The sequence below is a fragment of the Lepidothrix coronata genome, unplaced genomic scaffold (genome assembly GCF_001604755.1).
Source record: "Lepidothrix coronata isolate B3197 unplaced genomic scaffold, Lepidothrix_coronata-1.0 Scaffold263, whole genome shotgun sequence".
NCBI classification, from domain to species: Eukaryota; Metazoa; Chordata; class Aves; order Passeriformes; family Pipridae; genus Lepidothrix; species Lepidothrix coronata.
This window is the reverse complement of record NW_016690443.1, coordinates 765,633-784,479: the sequence shown is the minus strand read 5'-3', so window position 1 is coordinate 784,479 and position 18,847 is coordinate 765,633. Positions and strand designations below refer to the sequence as shown.

The 18,847-nt window shown below is 57.0% G+C and overlaps 1 protein-coding gene across 1 annotated transcript; it reads right to left on the bottom strand.

The window, feature by feature from the left end:
- Window positions 1-4,627: 4,627 nt before the first annotated feature.
- BAK1 (BCL2 antagonist/killer 1) lies at window positions 4,628-16,803 on the bottom strand. Its single transcript, XM_017835719.1, has 6 exons — window positions 16,710-16,803; window positions 13,227-13,346; window positions 9,959-10,094; window positions 9,713-9,856; window positions 7,693-7,873; window positions 4,628-7,442 (listed from the first exon to the last, which is right to left on the bottom strand). Exons 2-6 carry the CDS (start codon window positions 13,312-13,314, stop codon window positions 7,341-7,343), a joined length of 651 nt encoding a protein of 216 aa, XP_017691208.1. The 5' UTR covers window positions 13,315-13,346; window positions 16,710-16,803; the 3' UTR covers window positions 4,628-7,340.
- Window positions 16,804-18,847: the final 2,044 nt, after the last annotated feature.

Below are 18,847 nucleotides of genomic sequence, written 5' to 3'. Positions count from 1 at the left end.
GAGAGGTGGTGGATTCACCATCCCTGGAGATTTTTAAACGCAGATTGGACGTGGCACTGAGTGCCATGATCTAGTAAATGGACTGGATTTGGACCAAGGGTTGGACTCGATGATCTCGGAGGTCTTTTCCAACCCAATCGATTCTATGATTCTATGATTCTATGTGGGCACTGCCAGGGTGCTGTCCCAGAGGACTCAGCCCTTCCCTCGGGATCAAAGAGCCACAGAAACGGTGGCAGTCCCTGCAGGGGGTTGTGCAGCAGGACCTTGTTATCACCACTCAGCTGCTCAGTCCTGCAGCTCCACAGCCACAGCCCCTGGATCAGTGTCAGGCTGAGCAGCGGCTTTGAAGTGAGCCAGAATAAATAGTGTTCACAGAGGACTTTATGGGGCCTTAATAGAGCAGTTTGAGCTGCATTTCAAGGTCTTTCCTACACGCAGAGTTAATTGAGAAAAGCTATTGCAGTTTCAAGTGATGCACTCGCTTAAATCAAGTTCACTTTCATGTGCTGGTGTGCCCTAAATTACGCCAGGATGCATTTCCAGCCAGGAAATGCTTTGGAGTGAGGGCATGCTGTCCACCAGGCATGAAATACTGGGGAGAGGCCTTTCCTGGCTGCTTCGAGAGGAGAACCAGAAGCTGAGGGGCAGCACTTACCTCCCCGGGGTCATAAAAAAGCAGCAGCAAACCTCTGGACCCTGAGCTGGGTTTTCTGCAGCTGCAGGAAAAGCTCTCGGTATTTCCCTGCCCAGAGAATGTACTGGGACAGTTGGACAAGCATCACCCTAAACCTGCATTTCAGTTCATCCCAAGATTGGATTGACTGAGAGACTTGAATCAAAATATTTTTGTTGTTCTTTTGAAGGAAATGCCCACTTTACTGGGAAGAGTAAACTTCCTTCCTGGCTGCTTCTTTTTGGTCTAAATATTTATGCTGAGAACCGTGAAACTGTCAAAATGCATCAAAACAATGCTTGGAGAAGGTTTTCTTTGGAGAAAAACTGTGGGGGGTTGTGTGTTTCTTCACTCTTAGCAGAAATGGAAAGTGAAAAGGTGAAAGAACGCTGGGACCAGAGGGAATTCTGGCAAAGGGAAATTGAGGTGAAGATTCTGCAGAAAATCGAGGGCTTGTTAAAGGAAGAAAACCCACAACACTGGAAGATATTATAAATGTGAGAGTTTTTTCATTGGTTTGTGCCCCTCCTCAGGCTATGCCGGGGGAGGTTCAGGTTGGACACCAGGAGGAATTTCTCCATGGAAAGGGTGGTCAGGCACTGGAAGGGGCTCCCAGGGAGGTCTGGAGTCCCCACCCCTGGAGGTGTCCAAGGAAGGCTTGGCTGTGGCCCTCAGTGCTCTGGGCTGGGGGACAAGGTGGGCATTGGGCACAGGGGGGATCCATGGGCTGGGAGGGCTTTTCCAGCCTCAGTGACTCTGGGATTCTGGGATCCTTTTCTGGAGAGAGCAGCTCCAGCCTGGCTGTCATTTCCAGTCAGGAGCTCTGCTGGGCTTTGGGAGGGAGGCAGTACCAGCCTGGTTTTTCCCTTTATTTCCTTTTTCCCCCCAGGTGTGGAGATGTGTGAGCACAGTGACCATCACCTCCTGCAGAGCTGCACCAGCTGGGAAGGAGAGCAGCAGCAACATCTGGATGAGGGAACAGCAGAGGTGAGGATGCAGCAGGAATGCTGCTGCCAGTGACAAAATGAACATCTCTGGCTGTTTTAAAAGACGAGGCTCAGAGTCTGAACAAGCTGGAGAATGCCAGGATTTCTCTGTCTGTCTGAGTCTGCCTTTCCCTCCTCACTTGTGCCAAGTGCTAAAATGACTCATTTCTCCTGAGAAAGCTGCCTGCTCCCTTGGCACAGCCCTGCTCCCTTGGCACAGCCCTGCTGCCTGGTGCCCTGATGGTGGCATTGCTTCATTTTTAGGGAAACTCAGCTGATCCCTGGTCATCCCACCCATGGCTGTGGTGTAGCTGCAGATTTTTGCAAGGAGATCCCAGGGGAGAAGGGGCTGTGCAGCACCTTGTGCTGCCCGGGGGTCCAGGGCGGGAGTCCAGGGCAGGGGTCCCCCGAGCTGGGCAGGCTCATCCCAGGGCAGCTTCCCAAGCTTTGATCCAGGCTCTGCAGGGTGAGTGCAGAACAACCCCAGCTCAGCCCGGGGGTAAATCCCCCCCAGCACAGTCAGCCCAGGGGAAATGCCAGGGCCCTTCCTCAGCTATTCCCGTGGGACAATCCATGGGCAGGGACACGGCTGAGCAAATGGGGGGATTATTTTGGAGAGAGGGAGTTCTGGATTAGGAATGTGACTTGTGTAAAGGCAGCATTATGGTTCGGGCTCTTGCAAGGGCTGCTGTAAGTAGAAAACTGGATTTATTGCTTTCTTTGTGCTGAATCAGGACTAACTTTGGTAGCAGAGGATTTGCCTTTACAGCCGATCCGTCCAAGGGCATTGAGTTACCGAGTGTTCCCCAGAGACAGGTGTGTAAAATGCTGTGTGGAGACATGGAACTGCTCTGCCAGAGCTCTGGACACACTCCAGCCTGGATCCCTGCAGGCTGCCAGCAGAGCAGAGCAGAGCCCAGCCCAGCCCAGCCCAGCCCCACACAGGTCACAACAGCCCCACATCAGAGCAGCCCCAGGGGCTGGGACAGGCTCCTCTCCCACCTTTCACTGACCCAGGAACATCCAGGGTTTTCTCCTCCTGAATTTGCCCAAACCACCGTGATTCATGGAGTTGCTCAGGGAAAGTCAGGATGATCTGGGAATGAGGAATAACTTGCAGAACACTCTGCCTCTCTGGCTGCCAACTCGCAGGATGGAAAAACGCTCTGGCTCAGGGCAGGGCTCCTGGAATCTGTTCTCAGAGGCTGCTCCAAAGGCCCTGCTGCTGCTGGAGGGGCTGGTGCCAGGCCCTGTCACTCAGTGCTGCAGCTCCTGTTCCCCTTCAGCCAGGAGATCAAGGTCTGTTCCCTTCAGTTCCCCTGTGCCAGGGCAGCAGGTCCCAGGTGGATTCCCGGATATTGAGGACAGAAATGATGTGTGAGGTGGATGAATGGATGGGAACAAACCCTGGGGAGGGAGCAGATCCTGCCATGGCAGTGACAGGGGGCTGGATCTCAGCCAGGGGCTGAGGATCCCCAGGCACGTGCCAAGTGAGGGAAACCTGCCTGGCAGGGAAGGATATCTGATCAAAAAATGAGGATGACAAAAACAAGTGTGTTTTCCCTGCCCACTCTCAATCACTTCATGTCCTGGAAATTATCTAGAAAAAAAACTTCATGTCCATGAAACTCAGGTGTTTTGGAGCTTGACCCAGTTCTAGAGATAAGGCACTTGACTCAAATACCAGCTCTAGATCTAAATTGCCACCAGATCTTGGATTCTGGTTTAGGGTCAATTCCATTTGAATGGCCAAAGGCAAATACTGCAAAAATATTGTGGCCTTAATTATTTTTTTGGTAATTTAATTAGGAGCTTGATCTGGGTTTGGGGCAGGACGCAAAGTGGATTAGGGGAGCAGCTGGCTCTTTAATTAGGGCCATTTCTCTTTCCCTAAAGTTCACTCTTTTCTTGCCCAGGGGCAGCAGGGCAGCCCCAGCCCAGGGTCACTGGGGAGCCAGGGCTGGGCACAGAGGGTGCTGGGAATGCTCCTCCCTTGCTGGAATCCCACTGCAGAGATCCCAAAGTACCAACTGGGAATGGTGACATGTGGCTATTTATGGAGGCCAGGGACTGGGGTAAATATTTATTTAGATTCCAGTGCTTGATCTGCCACTGGTGGATTGTGTGGAAACACTGAGCCCACGCTCCTCCTGCAGCAATTTATATCCAGAGCCTCCATCTCCTCTCCTTCCAACGCTCCAAACACATTCCCCAGGATTAATCCTGCAGGGAATGGGCACGGCCTGGGTTCAGACCCCGTGGCTCCATCTGGTCCCAGCCATCCGGGCAGGCATCCTGCCCTGGGTCCCCTTTGATCCCAGTGGCATCCAGAAACCCAAGCCCAGGGACCCCGGGGGGATGGCCCGGGGCTGTCACCGCCCTGTTGGATGGACAGGCCGGGGTGGGGACCCGGGATGGAGCTGTGGGGTCACAGGGATCCATCCCAGGGCAATGGCACTGAGCTGTCCTGCCTGGGGACAGCAGGGCCACCCCTCTGTGCAGCCACCTCTGCTCCAGCACAGCCCCACAGCCCCCCAGACACTGCCCTGCTCTCCATCCACCTGAACAGACCCGGACGGAGGGAGGGAGGGGAAGGCTCTGGAAGGATCCTCCGTGTTCAGCAGCCAGGAGGGATGGACACAGGAGGGATGGACACAGCCCTGCCCTGCCCTGGTGCCTCCCACCACAGCCAGTCAGCACACTCTGGGCTGCACTGGGAGGTTCCCCAGCCCCAAAGGGGCCGTGGGGCTGCAGGGGGGAGGCAGCAGCACTGAGGGCAGGTCGGGGTGAGGGGGCAGAGCTGGGCAGTGTCTGGGGGGGCTCAGAGACCAGGGACATGGGCCCAGCTGCCCCAGCCCAGGCAGAGCTGCCAAAGCATCGTCCCCCAAGAGCCCCCCAGAGCCAGAGCACAGCTCCTGGAAGCCTCTGGAAGAAAACCCCACACACGGCCAGGAGATGAGTTTGCACTCAAGGTACCATTTTTATTTTGACATATATACATTACATAATTTAAAATACAGAGTTTTGGTGAGAGAAATGTTCTGTTCCAGATAAAAGCAGCCCACCGTGTCCCACACAGCCCCTTTGCTGCCCTTCAAAGGTGACCTGCAGAGAGCTCCTTCCCCACCTCCCTGCTGCTGCTGGGAGAACCTGTCTGCCTCTCCTCTCCCCCCGGGAAAAGAAGGTCTATGTACCTGTCCCTCCCCTCCAGAGCCAGAGCCAAGTGTCCTTTGCTGTCACACACCCTGTCCCCTCCTGCAGGGCTGGGAAGGAGCTGTGGGGACACTGGAACAAGGGAGGAGGAACCAGAGCTGACAGGGACAGTGTGGGTTCAAACACAGGGAAAACCTCCCGGGGTGAGGAAGGGCTGCAGGGAGAGGAGGTTCTGAGCAGCAGCTCGGGCAGATTCCTCCAACCAGAGGGAAGGAGCTGGAAGATGGTGAGATTTAAAAAGGCTCAGTAAATGAGACTCTTCCTTTGGCAGAGAGGCACCAGGAGCCACGGGGCACCTGGGGCTGTGACAGGACACAGCACCACACACCAATCTCACAGTCCCAGTTCAAGCTTTTTTCCACTAGTTAACCAGTGCTGGGAAGGCTGGGAGAGGTGAGAGCAGAGGGAGGCGATGCACTGAGGTCCTGAGACAATCCTCCCTGCAAATCCCCTGAGAAAACGCATAAAATGGAAATTTTTCTTTGCACTGCACCCAGTTAAAAGTTCCCTTCTCTGTCCTGGTATCCCAGACTTCACTAAGGCTCAATCCTCTACCATAAATATGAAAAATATTCTTTATTTGAAGCCTGATGGCCACACAGCTGCATTTGGTTTGCAAGGGGTAACACTTTATCTGGGAAATGAAAATAAATTATGAGCAGCAAAAGCTCTCCCCAGTCTGTTAAAGTTCCGGGAGTGGGTCTGAAGTAGTGAATAAAAACTGATGTGCTGGGTTTTTTTCCAAGGACATCCAAAAAGTCCTTCTGGAGACACAACCCCAGCAGAGAACCAGCCTGGAGGACGATGATTTGCCAACAGAGTGGCTGATTAGGAGAAAAAGGAAATAACGATTAGTTGTTCATTTTCATCGTGGCAAAAAGGCTCCATCTGGTGGTGTTTGCACCCAAAAAGGAGGTGAGGAGAAGGGTGGGAACTGCAGCTCATACCGGTTAGGCTGGTTCACAGCAGAGAAGAGTCTTGGACTCGAGGAAATCTCAAGCTGGGAGAAGGGGTGGCACGGTGGGAAATGAAGTTGTGTGTGGAAAAATGCAAAGAAATGCACTTGCAAGGGGACAAATGAGCCCAGTGGGCCCAGGTGAGCCAGGCTGGGCTGCTCAGAGCCAGCACTGCCAGGCCACGGGAGAGCTGAGCTGCCCTGCATGGGGCAAGCACCAAAACAGAGACAGAGGAATAACAGAGTCAATATTTTAATGCCTTTCTATTAAGCACAGACCAGAGCATTCCACCAGGGAAAGGGATACTGCAGGGATAGGAGCAAGGGGATTCTCCCCTCAGAAGGACTTTGATATGGAAGCAGGTTAAAAAGTCTGCTATTCGGTTAAAAAGAGGCAGGAACAGGAGGGGTGTGAGTGTTAAAAAAATTAAGGCTGGTCCTGCTAAGCCTGGGCAGCTGCCAGGGACAGCAGGGAGGTTCCTGCCTCTGAGCTCGTGGAGTAACCAGCTTAAACTCCCTGTTCTGCAAAAGTCAGGGAGCTTTGGGGATGGGAGAGTGGAGCTTCCCTCCCTCCCCCAAAAATCCCACTCAAGCATCACCAGGAATGGAACAAGGTCAAGTCACTGCCCTGCCCTGGGGCAGCCAGGGGTGGGATGCAGCCCCAGTGCCCCCCACTGACAGCCAGGGAGGACAACTGGTCACAGCTGAGCTGCTCCTGTGCCAGCACCCGCTGAGTGACCCCCAGAAGAACTGGTGGGTGGGCAGGAAAACCCCCCTGTCCCCACCAGAGAGCACCCACAGGCTTTTAGTGTTTGGGAACCTGCTGGTGCTTCCCAGGGGAGCCAGCACAGAGCCCCTGAGTTTGGGGGGGCTGTGAGGCTGCACCCCAGCCCTGCACCCTCTGAGCCCTGGGGAGCTGCAGGGCTCCAGGCCCGGGCTGGGGCAGGGAACTCCTGTCACAGGAGGGGCAGGAGGAGTGTTCCTATAGAAAGGGGTCGGGGTGTCTGTTAAAAAGCTGGAGAAGGCTCAAGTCCTGGGCTCAGGAGCAGAGGGGATGTGAAGCAGCCCCACATGGGCTTACAGACCAACTGTAGCAGCCAGGGCTCAGAACAGGGTGGGGTCTGGGCTGGGGCTGTCAGCAATGGGGGGCTCTGCACCTGCCCCAAGGGTGCACGAGACCCTACACACACACACACACACACACACAGAGGCATTGCCATCACACCTCTGCTCCTCCTGAGGACCTGGGGGTCCCAGCAATGCCCCAGCACAGTTGGGGCCCATCCTCAGCAGCTTGTTGAGGCACCAAAAAGACAACAAAGAGGAGCCCCCCCATCCCCTACTTCCCTCCGTGGCTCCTGGGGATGCAGAGACCCCGGGCCCTGTGGTGGGAGGGGGTCCAACCACCTCTCTCCAGCTCTCTCTCGGGGGCTCCTCGAATCCCCCTCTCCTGGGAGACAGAGCAGAGAACGGAGAGAGCTCTGGGCCAGACCCCCCAGCCCTGCCCCCCTCAGAGCCTGAAGAAGCGTCGTACCACCAAGTGCCCCACCACGATCAGGATCACCACCAGCATGTACTTCATGTAAACATTGTCCAGGTCCAGCGCAGCCACCTGGCAGGGAGCACAGACCAGAGTCGGTCCTGCTGGAGCCAGGCTGCTGTGCTGCCTGAGCCCCCAGGAACCCCCAGACCCCCGGCACAGCCTCTGCTCCCCCAGAGACCCCCAGACCCCCGGCACAGCCTCTGCTCCCCCAGAGACCCCCAGACCCCCGGCACAGCTTCTGCTCCATTGAGGACCTCCCAGCCCCCCAGGACAGCCCCTGCTCCCCCCGGAGCCCCCCGGCAGCCCCTGCCCTGCTCACCCATCCTCCCTGCTGGGCGATCCAGCGGGTGATCCGGTGCTGCACCATGAACTCCACGACGTAGCGGGTGATGCGGCGCAGGAAGCCGGTGAGGCCGTGCTGGAACACGTGCATGGCCATGCGGTACCCGAAGCTCAGCAGGGCGATCACTCGGCCCCAGTTGATGCCGCTCTCGAAGAGGCTGGAACAGAGCCCGAGGGGTGCTGAGTCCCTGCTCAGATCCCCCAGCTCAGATCCCCCAGCTCAGATCCCCCAGCTCAGTACCCGGAGCCGTCCCGGAGCCGCCCAGCCCGAGGGAGCTCCAGAGGCACGGGTGGGACGGGAGGAAACGGCCCCGGAGTTGCACCAGGGGAGGTTCAGGTTGGATACTGGGGAGAGTTTTTTCACTGAAAGGGTTGTCCAGCCCTGGCACAGAACAGTGGTGGAGTCACCATCCCTGGATAGATTTAAAGGCCACATGGATGTGGCACTTGGGGTTTAATGGTGGTTTTGGCGGTGCTGGGGGAATAGTTGTACTTAATGAGCTTAGAGGGCTTTTCAAACTCAAACAGTTCTGTGATTCTGTGGTTGCAGGGCTGGGAATGCTGCACCAGTCCTTGAGGCTCATCCCAGCCACACAGACATGGTGATTTTGTGGCTGGAAGAGGCTCTCAAATGTGTCTACTCCAGGGTTTGGCTGCTGAGGGCAGGTTTGACACTGATTTATCTAGACCGGTTTTTGAAGGTGTTTTTCCTGGTTTCCAGCAAAGCAAGCGAGAAGGGAATAAAAAATAAAAAAAGAGAGTAGACTGAGGCCCTGTGTTTCAACCTGCTGCCCTGTTCTGGTGGTGCCTGCACTGCTCCCTGCAGAGCCTTGGCACAGGTATGGAGGGAGAGGGGAGTTAGAGCCCTGGAGGGAGCAGAGAACAGGAGCACAGGGAGAGGGACAGGGGTTATTTTACCTGAGTGCGTTACCGCCTCAGCCAGCGCGGCTTCCCGGACAGGGGAGCAGGAAAAGGACAGAAGAGAAGCAGTTAGACACAAACACCGAGAGGGGGCTGTGCAGAGCCGGGGGTGCTCAGAGGAGCCATGGGAACACAGAGAACCCTCCTGCCTCTGCCTCCTGCACGAGCCTGGGCAAACAAAGGAGTGTGCAGTGTCCTGGTGTCCCTGCAGCCACACGGGGTGGGCACTGCAGCCCTGGCTGCCACCTCAGTCGGAGCTGTACCTCAGGCACTGCAGGTCTGTCCCTCACTCACCTGTGGCTGTGCTTTGGGAGGGGGAGCTGGATGTGCAGCACCTGCACAAGCTCTACCAGCCTGTGGAGAATCCCCCATCCTGAGGGATCCCTGCTCCATGTGGACCAGGCTGGATTTGGCCCTGAGCAGCCTGCCCATGGAGGGGGGTTGGAATGAGATGATCTTCAAAGTCCCTCCCAACCCAAACCATTCTGTGATTCCATGACTTCTGTGACCACACCAAAGGCAGTGAGAACTGTTCCCTCCCCACATCCTGTGGCTGCATTTGTGCCTCTGGCAGCCAGACTCCTCGGGCTGTCCCAGCCTGGAGCAGGCAGCAGCAGGACCAGCAGCAGCTCTGCCTTGGCCCAGGGCTGGTTGTGCCCCTGAAGGGGCACTGGGACATTCACTTGGCTACGGATGCACAGGCACATCCCCCAGGCTGTCTGACCCCAGTCAGCTCCTGCAAGGACTGAGGTGCCTGTCAGGGGAAGACTGTCCTAGCAAGGCACAGGAGGAGGAGCAGACAGGCAGGAAACACAGAAACAGTCAGGGTGGGCTCACTGGGAGCTCGTCCCAGGGACAGTGGGTGAAGATTGAACAGACAGAGCCTGTGTGCTGGGATCATCCCTGTGTGCTGGGATCATCCCTGTGTGCTGGGACCATCCCTGTGTGCTGGGACAGTCCCTGTGTGCTGGGACAGAGCCAGAGAGGGGGAGAGGGTTTGACTGACAGCACTGCACCCGTCTGACCCCCCTTCCCTGCTCAGCTCCAGGAGAAGGCTCCACCTGCCAGGGCCTTACCTGGAGGCGATCTTGGTGAAGTGCTCGTAGGCGTTGCCCGCCGTGGGCTGCAGGGTGTCCAGCATGGTGCGGAACTCGGCGTCGTAGCGCCTGTAAATGTCGTCCCCGATGATGGCCAAGCGCTGCCCCACCTGGCTCCCGGTGCTGCCGAGGGAACGCGGGGTCAGCGTGGCCGAGCAGGACTGAGGGGGGCTCTGGCTCGGGATGGGCAGAGGGACGTGCACGGGGTTGGTACCAGGGATTTACCTCTCCACGTCCTGCTGGATTTGCTCGATCTCTGGGTCCAGGGGCACCTCCGCCCCTCTCTCCTCCCTCTCCTGCCGGTAGCGGTAGAAGGCATAGCTCCGAAACACCTCCTCTGCCTCCGCTTCCACTCGGGCTTCTACAGGCACAGGAGGGAGAAAAGTCAAGGGAGAAGCTCATTGTCCCCCTTTCCCAAGCTGGAAAGAGACCATTCCCTCATTTTCAACCTAAATTTGTGCCATTTGTATTAACAGCTGCCTTTTGCAGTAAACCCGAAAAACACCCAACAGAAGTTAGGCCTCAGAAAAATAATTTTGAAGCCAGTCGTGCTCCTGGGGGCACAGCCCACCTTTGGAATCCAGTTTCGGCAAGAGGCAGCCCTGGGACTGTCACAACACAAACCAGATGCTGGAGCACTTGGCAGCTCTCCCACCTCTCGATAAGGACATTGCTCAGCACAAACAATTCAGGAATCTCAGATCCCAGCTCGGACTGGAGGCGAAGCTCAGCCTGGTGCTGCCCATCAGCCCTCAGCAAACAATCCCGGGGTTCAGCGTCACCGAGGGCTGTGCCCTTGTGTGGCAGGAACAACTGGTGTCCCCCCACGTGCACGTGTCTGTGATGGCTCCAGCCCCACACGTGTCCCTGCGCCCAAACAACCTTCTCCAGCCCCACACGTGTCCCTGTGCCCACACTGCCCAGGGATGTGCCCAGGACCTGCCCCTCTGGAGCAGGGAGCCCCTGGCCAGGCGTTTTGGCCCCGTGGTGACCGATACCTTATCACACACGTCCCATGGCTCTGGGGAAATTCCCTGCTCTGTCATGGGATGTCTTGGATCAGAGCTCAGTTTCGGTGGCTCCAGAATCCCTGTGGGCTGGGGCAGCAGCTCCCAAACAAGTGTCAGCCCTGCAGAGCCACCCCACAGGCTCAGGGAGCTGGCCCTGAGGGAGCACTAACATTGTTCTTCCCAGTATCTTTTCCAGCATAAAAGTTTGAAGGGGACAGGAGTGCTGGGGCTGGGTCAGAGCTCGGCTCCTTTGGCAGAGCATCACCCTCAGGGTGGAGATTCACAGACACAACTGGGGTGCAAAGCCAGGTCACGGTGCTGCCTGGGGGAAGGTCAGGAGTGGAGGATCCTGCAGGACTGTGGGTTTGGGGGATTGTCCTGCCAGGCTGGTGACAGCAGGTCCAGCAGTGCAGCTCACTGCAGCCAACCCAGCTAAAACCCCATCCCACCATCCCAGGGTATCCAGACTGGCCAAGCAGCTCTGCAGCAACGGGAATCTGCATTTCCAACCTGAGATGTTCCTGCCTGAGCAATGTCCTGGGGCTGGGAAGTGAGGACCTGGCCTGTTGGACACAGCTGTCCTGGCCATGCTGCCCCACAGACCCCGTACCAGGTCCCCCCAACACATCACTGCCCTCCCTGGAGGGTTTTTCTGGCTGGTCCCATCTCGGTGTCCCAGAGGGCTGTGGGGACAGGACAGGGCCTGTTGTGCTCAGGTTACACCGACTCCAGGTTGGGTAAACAGAGGGAAGGGAAGTGACAAACCCCATCGCTGTGTTTTCAGGGCGTTGGTTTTTGTTTTGCAGAAACGGGTTTATTTGCTGGCAAACAGATGTTACCTTCTGGGAAGCAGAGGGGCCCGTGAAGGCTCCCCTGAGAAAAGGAAAGCGACTGACTCAGCGTTTCAGGGAGAGGAGGGTTAACACTGCCAGACAGAAGAGGAAATCAGTGCTAAAAAAAACCCCTGGTTGTAATTACCTCAGGTGCTATTTTTAGTAACACAAAAACAGGAGAACAGACACACATTTGCTTTGGGTCACAATGATAACAAACCAAATCCTGATACACATTTGCTTTGGGTCACAATGATAACAAACCAAATCCTCGAGCAGCAGATAAATCTCTTCTGCATCCAAAGATAAGCAAACAGAACCCCAAATGAAATCCAGGCTCAACCCCTGTGACAAAAGCCTCCTTCCACCCTGCAATCCCACTGGCACGTGCTGGTGAAATCTGCACATTCCTGCTGCCACTGGAGCCCACAAGGCTTCTGCCTAAGAGGCATGCAGGATTCCTCTGGAATCCTCCAAATTCCAGAGGAACCTCCTGAGTTTTGGGAGGCAGAGGGATGCCAGGAAGGCTCTTAAGTGCCTGCAAGCAAACAAGAACTGTGACTGTGACCCAGCGTGGTCAGAGCTCAGGGCCTGACCCTCTCACTGGTTTTCACTTCAGTGTCTCATTTTCCTCAACAGGAAATCAGCACACGCAACCCATGCTCCTGTTTGGGTATTTTCATCCTCCTGGACTTCAGCATGGGGAAGGATGGGGTAGTTTTCCTTCCAGTGTAATCACAGGATCTGGCACAAATGGGACTCTGAGGTGGACAGGAGACCAGGCAATACCAGAGCACAAACAGCACTGTCAGGCACCCAAAGGGTTCGGGGCAGCTCCCAGCCCCTGGTATTGGCAGAGCTGACTCAGCTGGTTCACATCTCACCTGCCCAACAGGTCAAGGAGTCGCCGTGTTCCACAGCAGCATTTTATCATTTGGGGATGAAATGGGAGCTGAGGGTTTTCCCAGATTCCTTTTGGCCCCGTTCCCAGTTTTTCACACCCATCAGTGTGAAATGCCGTGGCACAGTCTGCTGGGCTGGGCTCACACACGGACAGACTGACCCACTCCTGGTGGGCTGCAGCTCATTCCACAGCTCTGCCAGGCCCAGGAGAGCCGGTGTCACCCGCAGGGACAGACCCTGAGAGCGAGTGCCCGAGACCAGGGTGTGCTTTCCTCTGGGATTCAAACACCAAGCACCTCCTGCTCTCCCAGGGAAGGGAAAGTAAACAACACCCCAGGCACCAGCGTGTTCTGTCCAGCAGCTCCCTGCACACTGTTCTCCCCGTGCCCTTCAATCCCACCTTGCTTCCACCACACTAATCCAATGCCAAGCACAGAATCCTCGGCTGGTTTGGGTGGGAAGGGACCTTAAAGCTCGCCCAGTTCCAACCCCCTGCCATGGGCAGGGACACCTTCCACTAGACCAGTTTGCCTCCAGCCCTGTCCAGCCTGGCATCTCCCAAAAGCACCGAGCACGTGCTCTCCCAGTTCAGTTCAGCAAGTTATCACAGATTTGTTATCCCAGCCCTGCAAAGGGCCCTGGAGGAAGGAAATCCCGTCTTAGCAAAGCAACACAGCAGGGAATGAAAAAAAAATAAGTAAAGGGTTTAAACTCCTTCGTCCCCTGAACGTCCCAGCAGCTCCTTACCTGGGTTGAGCTCCTGGGACAACCTGCGCCCGTCGCTGCCCCGGCGTCCGTGGGCCCGTGGTGGGTCACCATCGTTCCCTGAGGCCATTGCAGGGGGATGCTTGGGAGCGTCAGCGGCACCTGGAACACCACGGTGGGGGTCAGTGAGTGGCCTGAGCAGCCGGCAGGACCCCTGGAGCCCTGCGGCCTCTCAGCTCCTCACAGCCCGGGGAAGTGCTCGGAGGAGTGGGAACGCTGCTGTTATCCTCTGCCAGAGCCCTGGCTCCTCCCTGCCTGGCACACTCATTCCTCAATCTACCTACGAAAGAATTCTGCTTAGTCCTTTGCAGTGGATTTCTCCTCTTTGAGGTTCTTTATCAGTGATGTCATTTGCCAAAAAAGGACAATTCCCTACCATGCCTCCTCCAGCACTTTCTCGCTTTTGCCGGGAAAAGGTTCCTTCTCTCTTTGCGTGGGCTGCAGTAGCTCTTTCCGCCCTGAAATGATGCAACACCACACTTCCTGAGCCCAGAGCAGAGTGCACCTGCAGGGCTTCACCCGGGGCTGAGAGGAAATTAAATGAGAACCACACGCACGGCCCATCCTGCCCCTGAAGGTCACGGGTGTCCTAAACCCAGACCTGCAGTTCAGGGCTTGGGGCAGCTCCTTCACCCTCAGCACCAGGGTTTGCAGAGAAGGGAGAGAGGCCACACGGTTCCAGTCAGGATTAACAGGGATCACAGCAGCTCCTTGCCTGCAGTCTGACATGCCAGTGCGTGTTCCCAGGCCAGACTTCTGCAGGGCTGAACTAATGGGTTTCCTGATTTGCAGCAGGTCTGAACTCATGAATAAGATAAAATTCATGACATTGACACCCAGAAATTTAAATAAAGAAAGTGCTGGGTATGGATAAATAACCACCTACATCAATGGTAGAAGTGCAACACGTGGGTCAAGCTCACAGCCTCACACTGAAGACTGCTCAGAAGAAAAAATAGATGGAGGCTGCCAGCAGTAATGGGAAGTACAGCCTGCACTCCGGTGGGATGGGGGCTGGAGTCACAGAGCTGCTTGGGAGCCCGAGCCGTGGTGACGCACGATGGAGATGGGTTTTTTTCCTATGTGCTTCTGAGGACAGGAGGACTGGATTTCCCTTTTCCTCCCCAAGCTCAAACATCCCCATCCAAGGATGGATGAAAAAACAACAAAAAAATGATGAGGATCATCAGCTGAGACCAAGAGCAGATCTTTGGAGAGAGCTGGCTCCCACTTGCCCAGATCAGCAGAGACCCAGGCTCCAGAGCTGCCTCTCTCCTTGCTCTTGGAATCATAGAATCACAGGATTCCCTGCTCTGGGATGATGCAGAGAGCTCGAGGAGTGCCTGAGTGGATGCAGGTGCCCATCCCCTCCTCCACTGAGGAAGCCTCGGGTGCTTCCTCCACTGCCACCCCAATCCTGGGTGGGCCCAGCAAGGCTGTGGCTGAGCCCCTGCCCTGGCAGGGCTCGGTGCTGCTCGGGGGGAGCAGCCTGGCAGCAGCTCTCTGGAGCTCTCGAGTGGGCCCAGCACCCAGACGCAGATGACTCGTGATTTTCAAGCTTGCATTTGGCCAACCCTTTGAACCCCGTGAGCACTTTCGTTTTCAGTTTCCTCCTGGGTTCTTGCAGTGCTCTCTTCTCTTCTCTTCTCTTCTCTTCTCTTGTGACACAACCCTCTGCAGCCTTGTGCTCACACACCCCTGGGACCGGCAGTGCTGTCGGTCCCCAACCACTGCCCACACCAAACTCCCACTGCTGCCAACCTGTGAATGCCCAGCGCAGCTCTCTGCCCACCTCTGCTGGGGGCAAAGTGTCTCAGACCATCCCCTCCAGGACCCAGAGTGCTGCTGCTCCTCCTGCTTCCCAGCCCCCTCGATGTGCCCCATTCCCCCTTTGTCATGAGAGCAGGGAAGGGTGTGAAGCAGGAAATGACACCCACAGACTCAGAGACAGCCCAAGGCTGCAGAAAACGAAAACTCTCCGGGACTCGAGACAGGGCTCAAGGGAGGGTTTTGGGGAAGCTGCAGGTCACTGAGAGCAAGGTCTGATCCACTCTACAAGGTGTTTTGGTCTTGTAGGAGGTTGCAAAATGTTAAGAGCAGCAGCCAGCACCTGAGGTGTGAGTTTAGCTACACCTCCAAGGTGGCACAGGGCTCTTATCTTTATTAAAGAGCACATGCCATGCAAAGAATGAGCCTTCCCGGAACCCACCAGCCTTCCCCAATAAAACAAAGACCTTTGCCTCCAACTGTTTCTCATTTCACCCTCGTCTCCTCTTCTTAAAGACCTCTGACACATTTCCTGTGTGTCTTTATAGCACACCCACCACTTCATCCAACTTTCCTTGGGAGGAAAAAATCCCCACTTTTCTTTGGAGGATGAAGTTGGATGAAGTGGTGAGTGTGCTACAAAGACACACAGGAGATGTGTCAAAGGCCTTTAAGAAGAGGAGACCTCGAGAGTGAAACTTTCCTCCAAAGGAAAGTTCCCAGGCCCTGGGTGCAGGGAAGATGGCAGGGTTGGCCCAGAGAGGGAGCACAGCCCCTGTGGCCAAGCCCAGCCAGGGGGCTCCGAAGTCTGCCCCTGACACGGTGTGAAGATCCTGTTCCAGGAAATGCACGGAGCATCCTCTGGGACGAGCCTTCCGCGGGTCTGGCCCTGGGCCATGGGACAGATTCCATCACAGCGTGCAGGGCAGCGACCCCTCCCCGGGACAGAGACCCCGCGGGACCCCGTGCCCGCTGCCAGCCCTGCCCGGCCAGCACGGAGCCAGGCCCGCTCCCCCCGCCTGCCCTGGCACAGCAAACAGGTCAGTCTGTTCGGTTTGGTGGCCCCAGGGAGGGCAGACGACCCCACCAGAGGCAGCCACGGCAGCCACGGTCCCCCCGCACCCGAGTGCGTGTCCGGAGGTCCCCGCGGGGACAGCACGGCCACACGTGCCGTGTCCGAGGCCGCGGCGTGGTGGGACGGGTGTCACCCCCTCCTCGGAGTGGCGGGACGGGTGTCACCCCCTCCTCGGAGTGGCGGGACGGGTGTCACCCCCTGGGCGGGGCACAGCTCTGCCCACCGCTGTCCCGCTGTCCCCTCGGGGATGCCGCGCACGGGGATGTCGGGCGTGGCTGTCACGGCCGCGGCCTCGCGAGGCGGGAAAAAAAAACCAACTGGAGAAAATACTGTTAAAAAAGGAGAAATTCCCTCTCTAGGGCAGCGATCCGCCCTGGGCGGGACCTCCAGCCCCGGCCCGGCCGTTGTCCGCCCAGCCGCGGCTGCCGAGGTACCACCGCGCACTTTATCCCTGTCCCGGGATGCGGCCCCGGCTCTGTCACCCCTCCCGCCCCCCGGGATCCCCCGCGGAGTCCCTGCGGCTGCCGGTGCATCCCTGCCCGTCCCAGCCGGGCCCGGAGAACAGAGATAACCCATTCCGGGGGAGCCTGGGGAGGGGGCGAGGGGGTTCCCCCGCGACTCACCGTGTCCCGGGGCGCTACCGCATCCCGGCCGGGAGCCGCTCCATCCCGCCGCCTCCCTTCCTGCCTCCTGCCCGGAGCGCGCCGGGGGAAAGGAAGCGAGCGGGGCCGGGGAGGAGGAGGGAAAAGAAGAAGAGGAAAAAAAAAAAAACCAAGTAGAAACCCAGCCCCGGACCATAGACGTGGGCGGCTCCGGCTCAGCTCCCTCTAGAGGCACCAACCCCGGCGCGGGGCAGCGCCGAGCACTGGGGAGGCTCCTCGGGGGCTCCAGGGGAACCTGAGGCACCGCCCGGCCGCGGGGTTTGGGGGCTGCCCTGCGCTGCGGGGATGGCACCGCACACCCCGTGCCATCCCGGCACTCTGCTCGTCGTGCTGCCCCGGGAGCCCTCGGCGTCTCCCTGGGCTCTCCAGTGGTTTTCTGACCTTTTCCTCAAGGCTGCACCTCAAGGTTTGCCCTTTACCAGGTTCCCGAAGGAGCCCCGTTCAGTCCCTACTGGAGCATTTCTGGCTTCCAGGAGGAAACTTGTGTTGATCCACCAGAAAAAAAGCCACCGGTGGCAGAGCTGGTTCACACCAAGTGCCTTAGGAAATTTGAAATCCACTGAAAAATCCCAGCAGCTGGAAGGAGGGGGATGTGATTCACCGCGGGGAGCGAGAGGTTCAGCGATCTGCCCCGGCTGCTTTTCCTTTCCTTGGGACGCTGCCAGGGGCGCTGCTGGGGCTGCAAAGGGCCAGATAAGCAGAGGTTTGGGGCCGGTACAGACGCCTGACTGCTGCTTATCACACCTGCCTGTCCAACGGCAGGAGCTCTGTGTGTGCCCTCGGGGATGTTCCCTGCCCCAGAGCCAGAGATTTCTGAGCTCTTGGCTTACTTGGCTGAGCTTTTCCACGGAAAATGGGCCCCTGGCTGCAGAGGGTCCTGCCCTGGCTCCCTTGGAGGTGGGAGTTGCTGGGCATGTGGCCTTGGCAGACCCTGCTGAGGGTGGTGGCTGCACTGACACAGTGGAAAGCTGGATGTGGAGGGAGAAGCAAAGGACACCCACAGTGACTGTGGGAACAGGGGCTGGGAGAGAGGTGCCCTGGCCAGAGATGGCTTTCAGGGAGGTAAAACAATCACAGAGCAGAGGGAGGTGAGGGATCAGCTAAGGGGGATTGTCCCCACCAGCCTGGTACCAAGGGCTCTGCCTTCCTCCCAGGGGCACCCACTGAGAAGCTCCTGGACCTGGTGGGGGTCCAGCTCTCACCACCAATCCCAATTCTGCATCCAGCTGGGGGTGAGTTTTGGAGGTAAATGTGGCTGTTTGGGTCTGATGTCCCTGACTGTGGGTGACTGATCTGTGCTGGTGGTGGTTATTCCTGTGCACACCTGGTGTGATGTGTGGCCAGGTTTAAGCTGTTCCTCTACTGCAGAACAAGTCCTGGGCTTCTCCCCACCACACCCACATCAATCCAGGCTGTTCCTGAGCCCCACCACCATTTCAGATTTAGCATCCCCCAGAATTACCTCATTAGGTGACAGCTCTGGTGAGAACTTCTGCAATTGTGAATCTCCTCTAAAACCCTTCCTTTTGGCAAACCACTTCTCTTCCACCTCGGATACATTGCACAACACCTCTGTGGTCTGGCTGTAGAAAACCAGCTGGGAAAGTGGTGCTGGGCAGCCAACAGCAATTCCCAGGTTCCTTGGTGTGAACTGCTTCTGCCACTGGTGACTTTTTTTTGTGGTGCATCAACACAGAAATTTCCTATTAGGAACCAGAAATGCTCCAATATCAGCTATAACAGGGCTCCTGCTGCTCACATTGAGCAGTAAAAGATGTGGAAAACAAGCTGTGCAGGATTGTTGGACAAATCTGTGCCTACAGCAAAAGCACAAGGAGCTTGTGGGGACTGAGCTGTGGGGACTGAGTTTGTGGGCACTTCCTGTGCTGTGTCCCCAGACAGCACTGGAGGGGGTTGGGGGGGTGGATATCAGGGATAAAGGGAAAAAGGACCCTCTCTGTTATGGGAATGGCCAGTATGGACCTCGAGAAATGCTGGTGGGAAGATGCTGGAGCAGTGGTGTAAATCCTGTGTGCAGCCAGCCTGTCGTGCTGCTGCAGAGGCTCTGGGACGTGGAGGCAGCAATTCCCAGCTGGCTC